The sequence below is a fragment of the Coregonus lavaretus genome (genome assembly GCF_964263955.1).
Source record: "Coregonus lavaretus genome assembly, contig: SUPER_35_unloc_1, whole genome shotgun sequence".
Classification (NCBI taxonomy): domain Eukaryota; kingdom Metazoa; phylum Chordata; class Actinopteri; order Salmoniformes; family Salmonidae; genus Coregonus; species Coregonus lavaretus.
In genome coordinates, this window is record NW_028167181.1 from 2,923,099 (window position 1) to 2,936,731 (window position 13,633).

Sequence of the window (13,633 nt, forward strand, 5' to 3'; positions counted from 1 at the left end):
TATTTGTAGTTACCTGAATAATTTTCATTCAAAAATCGAATTGGACACATACAGTATGTTCAAATCAAATTCCATTGACTGAATGGCGGTCATTGAAGTGGATCCGTTATAGTCAAACTCTGTTCTCTAAGGGTCAGGTTTCAGGCTTCCGCAGTTAAATCTCTAAATTGACTAATCTAATTTTGATAGCCTTTAGAAGCCAATCAGAGTTACTATTATTGTCCGAAAACACTGTAGATAAAAACCCACTCACCATGTGTACTACATGCATCCCAGTAAAAAACCCACAGAACACTACCACAGAATACTACTACAGAACACTACCAGAGAAGTTGAATACAGTACATACCAGTACAGAGATATTGTTTTACATGTAGAGGAGTTGACATGACTACAGTTACAGTAGACAGCAGGCCACAGTATGGTCTGAGAGAGACAAGGCCATTGGCCGGTTTCCTGTCTGCTCCAATGGGAGTTGAGGACATCTGCCATGCTCTCCTCCCCTATCCCATACCCTAATCCCATGCCAGAGAGGGGCTGGTGCCTGGTGGTCACATGAGCAGGTGGCAGGGACTGATTTAACTCTTGGTCTCAGCCTGGTCAGAGACAACAACTGTTGGGTGGAAATTCTCAGCCGAGCATTGCAAATATGATACTTCAAATAACATCATGTGCAATCGCTGTCAAATGTCAATGTCTGAGTATTTATATGACTTTTCTTTCTGTCCCCTTGTAAACTTAAGGTTATACGGACAAGTATGGGATCATGCTGGGATGAATGTCCTTTAAACAAGAAATGCAATGTATAATTTTTACAGCCATAATGCCCTTACATTGACCTCCATTTTGAATGCATGTTTTGAATGACACAGCATCATGAGAGTGTACATCCTGTTTTGCTCCCAGCTCCGATTAGATACACACCAGTGGAGGCTGTTGAGGGGAGGACGGCTAATGATAATGGCTGGAATGGAGCGAATGGAATGGCATCAAACATATGGAAACCATGGAAACCATGCGTTTGATACCATTCCACCTATTTCGCTCCAGCCATTACCACGAAACCCGTCCTCCCCAATTAAGGTGCCACCAACCTCCTGTGATACACACATAGAAGGCCTTTCCTAGGATCCGCCTCAATGACTCAAAAGGACACGGTTACTCAACTATAGGGCCATGAATGCATCCCCATTAACCTCCAGGGATAATCTGCTTTTAAACAGTCCCCATCGATCCTCCTCAATGACAGAAAACTGCTCTATTGGAGTTCCCATTCGATGGAGTCGTGTAGGATGTGGTGTCCTGGTATATGCTGTAACATGCAACAGAGGATTCACAACCAGGCCTCTATCAGGACTGAAAGGGCTGTTAATATGGTGATATAAATCAACTGATGGAGTGGATCATTACTGGAGCATGTGACAGGAAGCAGGACAAGATCGATCCGTCTCAGGAGGTGAACATACAGTAGATGGTCTGAGTAACTAATGGAGAATGACCTTATCATTAACAACCCATGCTCTGTGTGTTAACATCTCAAACTCATCAAAACAGCTCAGAGAGACTGCAACAATATGGGTCTTATCTATTTATAATGAACAACAACAAGAAATGACAGCATCTTACGTCTGAAATATGGATCTGCTAAAACTCTAAATGATGAATCTGCATCCTATCCCTCAACGATGGTAGGAGTTACTGTAAGCTCCGTTCATTATGCAATACATGTTGGTGATATGGCTGTAGTGTCATTGGCTGCCAGGTATTTTAAATGGTGTTCAAGCACATGAGCCATCCCTCAGAGCTCCACAGGCCTGGCCTGCTGTTAGGGTTGTGTACTGTCCTTTGAGCTAGCCTGGGTCCCATACTGTATGTGCAGTAGCCAACTCTTCTATCGTTGTCATGGTTACAGACAGGTTGGTTGTTTAGCAACAAAACCGACGCTTGCGCAACTCCGGGGCAAAACAGACGGTGTTGGCTTAGACTGTTGACATGTAAACTATATTTAGTCTCCAATGTTTATTGAAAAAATAAATGTGCACAATGAGCACTTGTCTCTCAAATACATCGTTACAGCTGTTGGTTAGCTAGAGGTGACATCAGCCAAAACAAGACATGGTATCAAGAACAAGATAAAACTAGCTGAAATTAGCCACTTATGATTCCCCACATGGCAGGTTCTTGTTATTGTTGCTAGCTATCTGGACAACACACGGACTTCTGCCCCATTGAAGTATGTGCATCATTTGTGATGTTGTCAGCTAACCAGTCTATAAGTATATGCAGTAACCCATAGTTTCAAATGGAGCGCTGCCATAACAAATTGAAAGCAGCATAATAACAAAATGCTATAGAACTGACTGTAACCTAACTGAAAGCTACAGACAAAAACACTTAACATTCTCTGTGAGCAAGAACAACGGTATTGTTGGAGCCAAGCCTTTTCATTCATGCATTACCATAATCTTGTCATTTGCATATGCCTGGCAGCTCATATGCCTGGCAGCTCGTTTTTTTTAAACAGGGGGTTTGGAAAGAGGAGGTTTCCCTATGAAATTCCAGGGACAGTCAGTCTGCGTTCCAGACAGCCCTACAGCTCTCGTTTGGATTTACCACCAGCTTCTACAGGCAAATCCCCTGTGACATCATCAGTGCGCGTCACAGTCAACCCTCCCGCCGCATTGCATTCCAAACAGCCCTGGTGAGTCGCCTGCCTTAAGCAGTCCCCAAGGACAGAGCAGGAAGGGCACTCCCTCTCTTTCTCTCACACCTTCTCTCTCTGCTTCATCTCTACACCAAACAGGATTCCTCCTCTCTCTCTGTCTAGTGCCGACAACACTGAATGTTGACGGATAAATGGAGAAAACCCCTCAGTCAACTTGCAGCTGTATTGCAGCATCATTTATGATAAAGTCCCAGCCCACAGCACAGTCAATCTGTTTAAGTGATCCGTGAGGGGATAGAGACAGACAGAGAGTCAGTACTCTTTCTGTCACAGACATGGGACAGAATTAATAACGGGGTGGATATCTAATGGGGCATTCCCAAATGTCCATCATGCTGTAGCCTATGCTTGGAAATGTTTGAAAGAGCAGCGATGTTGAGTGCCAGAGGGAGTAAGGGAGACCATCGACTCAACAGAGACGATGGCTGATCTTTTCAGTCATCGCTTTTTACTCCATCACTCTCTCGTTCTATCTCTCACTCTCTGTGGATGGCTGATTAATATGTGGCCAGAATTGAACTGAAATGGTGAATCACTGATAATGTACCAAAAACATGCTCTCTCTGGGCTGAAAATCAAGCTTGGTCAGCCATTTCTGGTCCAATACTGCCGTTTATTTCAGTCTGTGCTGCAAGACTGGTTCATTGACACAAACAAAAGCAAATAGGGGCGGATACTGCAAGTGTACTGTACTGTACACATTAACTGTCTGCTCTGTCAGAGAGAGAGGGAGGAACATCCAGGCCCTGCCTCTCCTCCTGTTACAGAGCCTCCTCTGAGTAGAGGCTTCAGTATGTTGGGCTGGCCAGCAGGCCTGACTGTCTGAGAGGATAGGGATCATTATTTTCATGAGTCACTTCTCTGGCCCGTCCGTGAAGATTCTCGCCGGCTCCGGGAATCTGTCCGGAAAGAAGGGTCAACTGTGTTTTCTGCCAGGTCTATATTCAGAGAGTTTAGAAGGAATGGGGTTGGAGATACTACTCCACAGAGCTAGGCTTTACGGAAGAGTGGCCAGAAAAAAGCCATTGCTTTAAGAAAAAAATAAGCAAACACGTTTGGTGTTCGCCAAAAGGCATGTGGGAGACTCCCCAAACATATGGAAGAAGGTACTCTGGTCAGATGAGACTAAAATTGAGCTTTTTGGCCATCAAGGAAAACGCTATGTCTGGCGCAAACCTAACACCTCTCATCACCCGACAACACCATCCCCACAGTGAAGCATGGTGGTGGCAGCATCATGCTGTGGGGATGTTTTTCCATCGGCAGGGACTGGGAAACTGGTCAGAATTGAAGGAATGATGGATGGCGCTAAATACAGGGAAATTCTTGAGGGAAACCTGTTTCAGTCTTCCAGAGATTTGAGACTGGGACGGAGGTTCACCTTCCAGCAGGACAATGACCCTAAGCATACTGCGAAAGCAACACTTGAGTGTTTTAAGGGGAAACATTTAAATGTCTTGGAATGGCCTAGTCAAAGCCCAGACCTCAATCCAAGATTGCTGTATACCAGCAGAACCCATCCAACTTGAAGGAGCTGGAGCAGTTTTGCCTTGAAGAATGGGCAAAAATCCCAGTGGCTAGATGTGCCAAGCTTATAGAGACATACCCCAAGAGACTTGCAACTGTAATTGCTGCAAAAGGTGGCTCTACAAAGTATTGACTTTGGAGGGTGAATAGTTATGCATGCTCAAGTTTTCTTTTTTTTGACTTATTTCTTGTTTGTTTCACAATAAAACATATTGTGCATCTTCAAATTGGTAGGCATGTTGTGTAAATCAAATGATACAAACCCCCCAAAAATCCATTTTAATTCCAGGTTCGCAAGCCACTGTATCTCCCTGGCATATTACATCATTTATGCACCAGCATACAATACATTTTTGGACTCACCTTGTTGTGCTGTGCTCACTTGAACAGGAAGGTGGCGCAGCGGTCCTTCGTGGGCAAATTCTGTCATCAAACTTTGTCATCAAAGTCTGGCATTCTCTGGATTTATGGTGCTTTCAAGACAACTGGGAACTCGGAAAAAACAAGGTTGAATCATGATGACGTCAGTGATCTTCAGGTCGTAGCTCTAGAGAGAGGCCGAGTTCCGGATTTACAATTCCGAGTTGGATGACCGTTCAAAACGTATTTTCCCAGTCGGAGCTTGTTTTTCCCGAGTTCCCAGTTGTCTTGAACTAATTGAAGTCAGATTTTGTAGTTCCAAGTTAAAAGTTGTTTTGAGCGCGGCACAAATCATGCTTCATTGACAGCATGGCCAATGTTGAATGTTTATAATTTTAAGCTTGGAAGAGAGACCCTTAATCCCAGACTTGGGACCACACAGCCACTCCACTGAATAGCAGGCTCGTGATTGCAGTTAGCTAGTGATTGCAATGCTTGCAGTTAGCCACTGATTCCTTCCAAACCACTCATTGTTGAATTTGCGATTTCCAACTTGTTGTGTAATGTTTATGTCCAATGGCCGATGAGCACCGATACGTTTTATCTATAATTTCTCTTCATTATTTATCTTCATATGACAAGGATTAAAAAGGATTTGCCAGTAGATTGTCGACTTGATTCATGATGATGACTGCTAGCTAACAGTATGATGTTGACATGTTCAGTCCAATCAAAGCTACTGTAGATATAACGTGATTTGACGTCATTTTATCTGTGGCCAATGCCCTTGAGCCTTCTTGGATGGGCACTTCTAATGTAACTCTATGGCAACACCCAAGGGGCTTGCATTTTCAAGCTCTACCCTTAGACTTGGAGGTGACATAGTGTCCCCATGAGTGACAGAACACTGAGCCAATCACGGCTGCCCCGCCACCACAGAAAGCACTTAGCTAGGCTGAAACACCTGCGTTTTGGAGCTGCCTTCCTCAATAAAGCAAAAAAGAGACCATGTTTATATGCGGCTTTATTAACTCAATGATTTTTCTTCTTTTTTTTTCATGGTTTGCAAACTGATATGTGACACATATTAATGCCAGAATAACATGCATAACAGGCAAGCTAAAAACGTTGGGCTCAAAACTGGTAAGGGTCGCCACTGCATCTGGTACTGATACCTCACATGTTTTGCATTTCCATTCCCATCCACAGAGCAGCTTTGCAGCGTTAGGTTTAACCCAACATACTCTAATATAGACAGTCCCTAAAGTATCATTATTCATGCTTGCAACAGCAAGGTTGAGGTTTTGATGCCTAAATGGGAAACATATGCTGAACACAACTGTCTGTAATACCATTTTTGAGAAATAAATGGCTAAATAACCATATCATATACCTCAGGATTGGAGTTGAGACCCTGTGCTATAGTAAGTAACCATGTTATTGCATTTACAGAGTTATTATCATCTTACCTGTTTTCCCTCCAGTGTGTAGAGCCGTTTGACTGCCCCGGAGTCCAGCTTGATGGCGTCTGTGATGTCGGTCAGCACCTGTTCGAAGGAGTGGGCCGTCTTCTTATTCAGCAGGATCCTCACTGCCTTCCTGGGCTTGACCCCGCTGCGGATGACTGTGACCAGCTTGGGCTTGATGAAGTCTCTGGTGCCGAGGCTGGCCTCGCTACGCTGCAGCTCGCCCTTTACCAGGGTGCTGAGGGAGGACAGGGAGCGGGACTGGCCTGCCTTGATGCCCACTGACCAGTTGGGGTTAACGTTCTTGGTGTAGTCCACCCGGCGGTAGGGCTCGTTAGAGGCACACACGTAGCTCTCACCTAAAGGGAGGAAGAGGGGAGAGCTACTTAGAATATAGGCTTCTTTTTTAAATACCTTTCATAAAAATCATGGAATCATCATTTCATAAAAAGGTACCATCAGATCCAGCAATTTAGTTATTGAAGCTACAGTAAATCAACTCCATCGCATTTTCCAGCTCTGAATGCCACCTTACAACTGTCAATGGATAACCATTAATTCCAGTTGACTAAATGAGTGATAATTAGCCACGTCTCGGAGAGTAACTCCAGTCGGCTCGACTGTGGATGACAAAGAGTTAAGGTTCCCCAGTGGAAACAAAAGCCACATTGAGACTGAGGCCAGCCAGTCAGTGTAACCCAGCCTTCTCTGTTTCTCTGCGAGCTCTCTCGGCCTGCCGCGTTGGACACTCTCCAAAGCTAAGTATTTTCCTTTTCCTCGCCGGGCATTCCATTGTAGCAGTTAGCGTGTGTGTGTGTGTGTGTGTGTGTGTGTGTGTGTGTGTGTGTGTGTGAGCGTTTCCCCTCAAGACCAGATTCATTTGACGACTCAAAAGGCTTTGCTGGTAAATGGAACCACAATAAGGGTAAGAGGAGGGTGGGTGATGGTGTTTGGAGGCTGTTTGTTGGAGGACAACATATGTAGGAATTTATTTTTTGCATTCTGGGCCACTGAGTCAAACTAGGAGAGGGAGACATTCCTAACCTCTAATCTTTTCATCATGGATTTTACGGTTTGTCACAGGACTAGTGAAACCACAGAATGGCATACTGTAGTAGCATGGAATATGCTATGCATGCAACTAAGTGAACCCATATTGCTGCCTTTGTTGTCCTTGCTCTGTCACGACAAAGCGCTATACTTGCGTATCTGGCCTTTTACCAGTTTAAGGTCAAGGCACCAATCGATGACAACATGACTGAACTGGGAAAGGTGAGAAAACATTGTTATTATATGTAAGAGATAGAAAGAGAGAGATGTTCAACGAAGGGTGATGCTAAATAATGCTAAATGAACTAAGAAAGGCGAGAAAACATTGTTATTGTGTGTAAGAGAGGGAGAGGGGAATCTGAAGGATCTGAAGGGGAACGAACAATGACTCAACAGAATCTATCCATCTAGAACCGTAAGGAAAGCTTATGGAAGCAAAGGTTAAGGTTTGAGTTTTGTTCCAGTCAACCCTGCTCTTGTTATGTGAGTAACCAAAACATCCTGTTCTCAGCAGTCAGTCATCCAGGAACAGAAACAGGAAGACAACAGTGAATGAGTCACCTAATGACAGTGGAGACAGTGCTTAAAGAAAGGTGTCATCCCTCAGGGAAAGGTGAACGGAATCATTTGCGAGAGTGGTGTGAAGACGATGGCTAACCCACCAGAATAGCTTGAGTACAATACCCAGCATTACTTTCAAGAGCCACGACTGAAAAAGATGAAGATCCTTTTGTCATAAGCTTACTACTACTACTACTTCCTGTAGTAACATTGTGTGCTGTCCATGGTGCTGAGATCAACCTAAACCAGGATTTTGGTTTATACCAAAATATCAATCTGTTATCTTCTCAACTACATCACAGTATTATCTACTGCCTCATGGTTCCTCTCATCTGCTTTAAGACAAAGAAAAAGGGACGGAAAGGAGGAGGAAGAGGACAGAAGGAAGAGAGAGACTTCTGAGACGGCGAGTCCCAAGACGCCTGGATTTATTCATCTACCAATTAACCAAAGGCTAATTAACGACGCTAGGCCACAGCTGGGGGACCCGAACAGATGAAAACGGTAACACCAGATCAGACGAGGAGCCATCATCAATTCAGATCAGAAAGCCTGGAGAAACAGAAGTGGCCTTCTGAAGGGGGCTCAGGGGTGACAGTGACGAGGGGATGAGATGAGGGGTCTCAGCACACACACACACACACACACACACACACACACACACACACACAGTATCATGGACCGTCGGTGACAGGAATACCCCAGGGGACGAGAGGGGGGTGTAAAGTGCGGCATCACCAGAGAGGTTAGGGGATCCTGGATGGGTGATACCCTTCAGTGGCCCTACAGCGGGGGCCTCACGTGGAGCACAACTGAGACCACAGCCCCTTAAACAGCTCCCTAACCAAACATCAGCTGGTCGCTATGGAGGAGAGGGGGCGGATCCATCAGTGTGTGTGCTGATCCGTCACTGAGCAAATACACACAGATGTCATCACTCAGTGGGGTAAGTGAGAGGTCATGGATTGAGAATGTGTTTGTCTGATGTAGTCCTTAACACTATGGTGACATCTAAACAAGCAATGTTTTCCCCTGAGTGAAGACTGATGTTGAATCAATCAGCTTATTACATACATTGGATCGTATCAAACGACAGGTGCATCATAATGCATTGAAAGTCCTCCTCAAATGGCATACAATAGGTGTAGCATAAGACCACTATCGTGGTTTGGCTTGGTTTGGATCCAATCCAATGCCTCACTGTCATTTCCATAAGCACACTACAGCAGAGACAGTGTGGTGGATGTCACAGTGTAATCCCATCCATCCAGCCATCGCCCAGGGATCACATGTGAATGAATTAATGAATGGGGCTTGATGGGGTTCACACAACAGGCTAGGCTGGGCCAGCAGTCCTCAATCAATGGGTCTGGGAGCGCGCACACACACACACACACACACACACACACACACACACACACACACACCCCCCTAATCCATTTGATGGCTGAGTACACAAAGACAAGATTCTGGTGTTTGGCCTCCAGCATCTCCAGCCAAAGGGCCTCGTTCACAGCCAGGCCAAGACGCTCCTCTGACGGATTGACTGCATTCCTCCTGTGTTTGACTGTCTCTGTGATAGCATAGCACCACGTCCATGAGACCTGACCCCTGGACAACAGCCGTGCCCTATTTCTCCACATCACAGCAGGGGGACGAGGGGACAGCCACTGAGAGGACAGCCACCGAGGGGACAGCCACTGAGAGGACAGCTGCAGCCCACTGACAAAACAAGTTACTGAGGAGGCAGAGTTCAGGGCTACGATAATTAGGACTCCTTCACACCATTATCCCGACCAATGGAGTCTCTACAGTAAGAGGGGACTTCTTGAGTGGAACCCAACCCGTGTACTGTTTATGGAAGGAGTTTGGAGTCCAGTCATTGTACAGTAGAAAGAATGGAATGGATAGAGAGGTTCCAAAATAAACTTGGCACCATATCAAATGTCCAATAGGATTGGCTTAAGAGCTCAAACTCTACTCCTATTATAAGCCTTTGGTAGAGTAATTGAAAAGGTAAAAACTATACAGAACTCTTCATTAGCCACTGTACCTACAGTATGAACTCACAGGCCACTGTACCTACTGCAGTATAAACCCAAATAACCTTAAGATGAGAACAACAACAAGTTTTCACAGCCAGAGAAAGTGAGTTGGCCCACTTTCCTGCCAAATCAGAGCAGAGAAAGTGTGATGCCTGCCTGGAGGATTCCAGATTCCACTCTGAAAGTTTACTTGGCAGAAAACAGGCATTACATCCAGAGGTGAGGCTGAAGTAATAGGACTGGCACCATCTTCTACACCACTCACTGTACCACAGCCGCACCCATTGTCCTTCCTGACAGTCCAACCAGAAGTGATGCAATGTGTCTCTCAGCCACGGGATTGGGCACTGACCTAAATCTACCACCCCATCCTCTCTGGGGACATGGGGGGAGGAACAAGTGGAACGAGTGCAGAGGCTTATATTTGGAAGGAGGAAGGAAAGATGTCAGCTGAGAATAAACAGGGGGATGAGAGAGGAGAGAGGGGCAGGTGAAAAGGACAGCACTGGAGTAAAACTAACGGGAGTCAGGAGATAAGCTATACAAAGGAAAAGGAAAGTCCCACACTCATCTCTCCTAGCTGTGGATTGATTTGAATATGACAGCGCTACCATGGGCTGGTGCAACAACCGTAACCTTTCATGCTAAGAGAGGATTGTAGAGAGGTCACAGATCAGACAGCAGACTGCAGGACTCAACACAAAGATTATTGTATTACCCAGGCACCACCGGCCACTGTCACTGCTGCAGCCTGCGACACAGAGAAGAGAGTTGCTCACACACAGACAGAACCACTGTGTAGCAGTGGAGGCTGGTGGGAGGAGCTATAGGAGGACAGGCTCATTGTAATGGCTGGAATGGAATTCATGGAACGGAGTCAAACATGTGGTTTTCATATGTTTGATATCGTTCCATTGAGTCCAGTCCAGCCATTACAATGAGCCTGTCCTCCTATAGCTCCTCCCACCAGCCCCCATTGCTGTGTAGGTCTATACATAGCAAATCTACCAAGTAGGGAGAGAGATCTACTGTAGAGTAAAGAAGGTAATGTTCACATTTCTCAACCTTTGCATACTCATTTTCTGGAATAATACTCACACACTTCAAACTTACTGAATTCATTTGACTTTAGATGTGTGGGGTCTAGCCAGGCCAATATACATGATGCTTTATTAAGCATTCCTGTGAAATGACTGAGCTAATAACTCATGTGGATATATAACAACGGTATGACCTGACCATGTTGTTCAGTTCTTTGAAGGTAGTTGTACATATCTTATTTGTACTATTAGTACCGTTGTAATAACAGCTTCCTCTATACCTCAATGTTGACATTTTCCATTCTCCCATCGACAGGGGGATGAGGGGGGTGTAGAGGGGGACACTTCCATGTTGTATGCCCAGAGGGTGAAAAATCACTCTAAGGACCATTTTAACAGCCAATGAAGCACAGAACACTGGCCAGAGCTCGCACTAACACACACACTGCTCTAAGATCAATGGAGGATCGATGTACATTAATGCAAACTGTGCTGCCTAGTACTGCTATAGCGGGTCTGTCATCTATGTGGTTCTCACACTCACACACACATACAGGTTTTGGAGAGGTGCGGGGGGGGGGGGGGGGGGGGGGGGGGGGGGGGGTTGTTAAGTGGGTTAAGTGCCTTGCTCAAGGGCACCATGGCAGGCAGTTGCATCTAGGATTTGATACCAGCAATCCTCCGGTTGCCAGCTCACTTCACAACAGATTTTTCCTGTTGGACCCGGGATTTGAACTGGCAACCCTCTGGTTGCTGGCTCGCCTCTCTAACCAATGAACCTAAATGTAGTATAATGAGGCTATAATGTAATATAATGAGATTATAATGTAGTATAATGAGGCTATAATGTAGTTTAATAATGCTATAATGTAGTATAATGAGGCTATAATGTAGTATAATGAGGCTATAATGTAGTATGAGGCTATTAATAATTGCTTTCTTATACAACATAATAGCCTCATTATACCACTTTATAACCTCATTATACTACATTATAGCCTCATTATACTACATTATAACCTTATTATACTACATTATTGCCTTATTATACTACATTATATCATATCATGTAGTATAATAGGCTATAATGTAGTATAATGAGGCTATAATGTAGTATAATAGGCTATAATGTAGTATAATAAGCCTATAATGCAGTATTAGCTAGTATTCTTCCCAAGGGGAAAGCTGATAGCAGAATACACCTGCATATTTATGAACAAGGAGTCAATGTCAAACAGCTGGGGGAACTCTGATGACAAGCAGGACGCCAAATGGTTTAGGTGAGGGTTTGCTGAAACCTGAGAGATACGAGTCTGTCTGGTCAAATCTAATAATGAGTACTTTGGATCAATCAGCTCATTCATCAATATGCGCGAGTATTGATCTCTACATGATTTATTATGTCATTTGTAGGACTGGGCTGTGTGTGTGGGGAGGGGGCCGGGGGTGACTGTGTGTCCTTACCCTCCACTAACTCGTCCAGGCTGCTGATCTTCTTGCTGCCGTCCACGGTGTAGATGCTCCGGACACCTTGTGGCAGGTTGACGTTGTCCGAGAGAGACCGGGTAAGCTCCATAAGCAGGGCGTCTAAGGACCTAAAACGATCGTTGGACACGGCATACACCAAACCCTTGAAGTATTTGTCACCATTTCGGTAGAACCGCACTTTTTTGGCTTTCTTCTCCGAGGTGAGCGACTGGAGCGTGCGCGTTCGGTAAAAGCTACAGTGCGCGCTGTGCGCCGGGCTGGGCACGAGACCGTTGCCTCTGGAGCCGGACTGGGATCCCGAGCCGTTAGCCCGTGATGAACGGTGCGTTTTGTCCCGTTCCTCAAAGTGTTCCCATTCAATACTTCTGCTGAGCGACATGTTCGATCTGTTTATGTTTTGATCTATCCACAGAAGAAAACAATAGCAAATGGCTCCTACAGGCAAGCCCTATTGTCCAGCGCAATCCCAATGACAGCTGTCAAACAACGCTTTGGCAATCACTGATACAGTAATCGAGAGGACAGTGCACGTGTAGCCTAGTTTCTCATTGCGCAGTCAAGATACAATGTTGCAATTTTTGGGGATACAGTCGGCTATCAATATAGGGGTACAGTAGCCTGAGTAACGGTTACAATCTTACCTTGTCAATAAGGCTGCACAATAAACTCTCGGTTATTGAAATACCAAAGGCTAAACGAAAATGATTGTTCCAAAACCACAATTCAGATGTCCACAAAAATTCACCGGCACATTTAAATTAATACCAGAGAGCCCAGACTTGATTGACTGTCGACTGTAGCAACCGCTAGTTTACCAATGAACTGAGCCGCACAGGAAAACACACGATTCCAAGCTATATTAATGTATCCGGAGGAGAACACAAAAGGGAAAAACGAATTCCATTTAGCACAAATACATTGCATGTAAAACCGTTGTCCAAAATCCACAGAATCTAACAAAACCGCATGCTTGCTACAGAAACCGCAAGCCTCCTCCTCTTCTCACATCCTTTCTCTGACTAGCGAACGGTTCAACACTGTTGCAGGAGAGGCCGTCCGAGACCTGTCATCCAATTCAACAAGGAGGGAGGGAATGCTACTTCCCCTCAGGGTCCTAACGCTAGTTTCGATACAATTGTTCAGCAAGTGATGTATTTTCTGAAAGATGCAATTTGGCCCCCAAATTGGAACTTATTTGTTATGTCTCATTATTTCTGATGTGCCATTTAGGTATTTATTAGGCAATACTATTCCCTCGAAAAGCTAAAAGAAAAAGTATAACCACAAATAGGTGCTAATGGCCTTAAAAAATCCAGCCATTCTTGTGGGTTTGAAAGTTAAGAAGTGGCTTATGCCTTCATCAGGGTGTCT

General features: G+C 45.0%; 1 protein-coding gene across 1 annotated transcript in view; it reads right to left on the reverse strand.

Annotated features, from left to right (window-relative positions):
• Positions 1-13,262, reverse strand: part of LOC311109960 (serine/threonine-protein kinase DCLK2-like) — a gene marked incomplete at its 3' end in the record, with an annotated part of 32,848 nt that extends 19,586 nt beyond the window's left edge. The window contains exons 1-2 of the mRNA XM_084188475.1: positions 12,239-13,262; positions 6,082-6,437 (exon numbers count right to left, since the gene is read on the reverse strand). Coding sequence (XP_084044601.1) covers positions 6,082-6,437; positions 12,239-12,641 — 759 coding nt within the window. The 5' untranslated portion in view covers positions 12,642-13,262. The remainder of the gene's footprint in view (positions 1-6,081; positions 6,438-12,238) is intronic.
• Between the last annotated feature and the right edge of the window lie 371 nt (positions 13,263-13,633).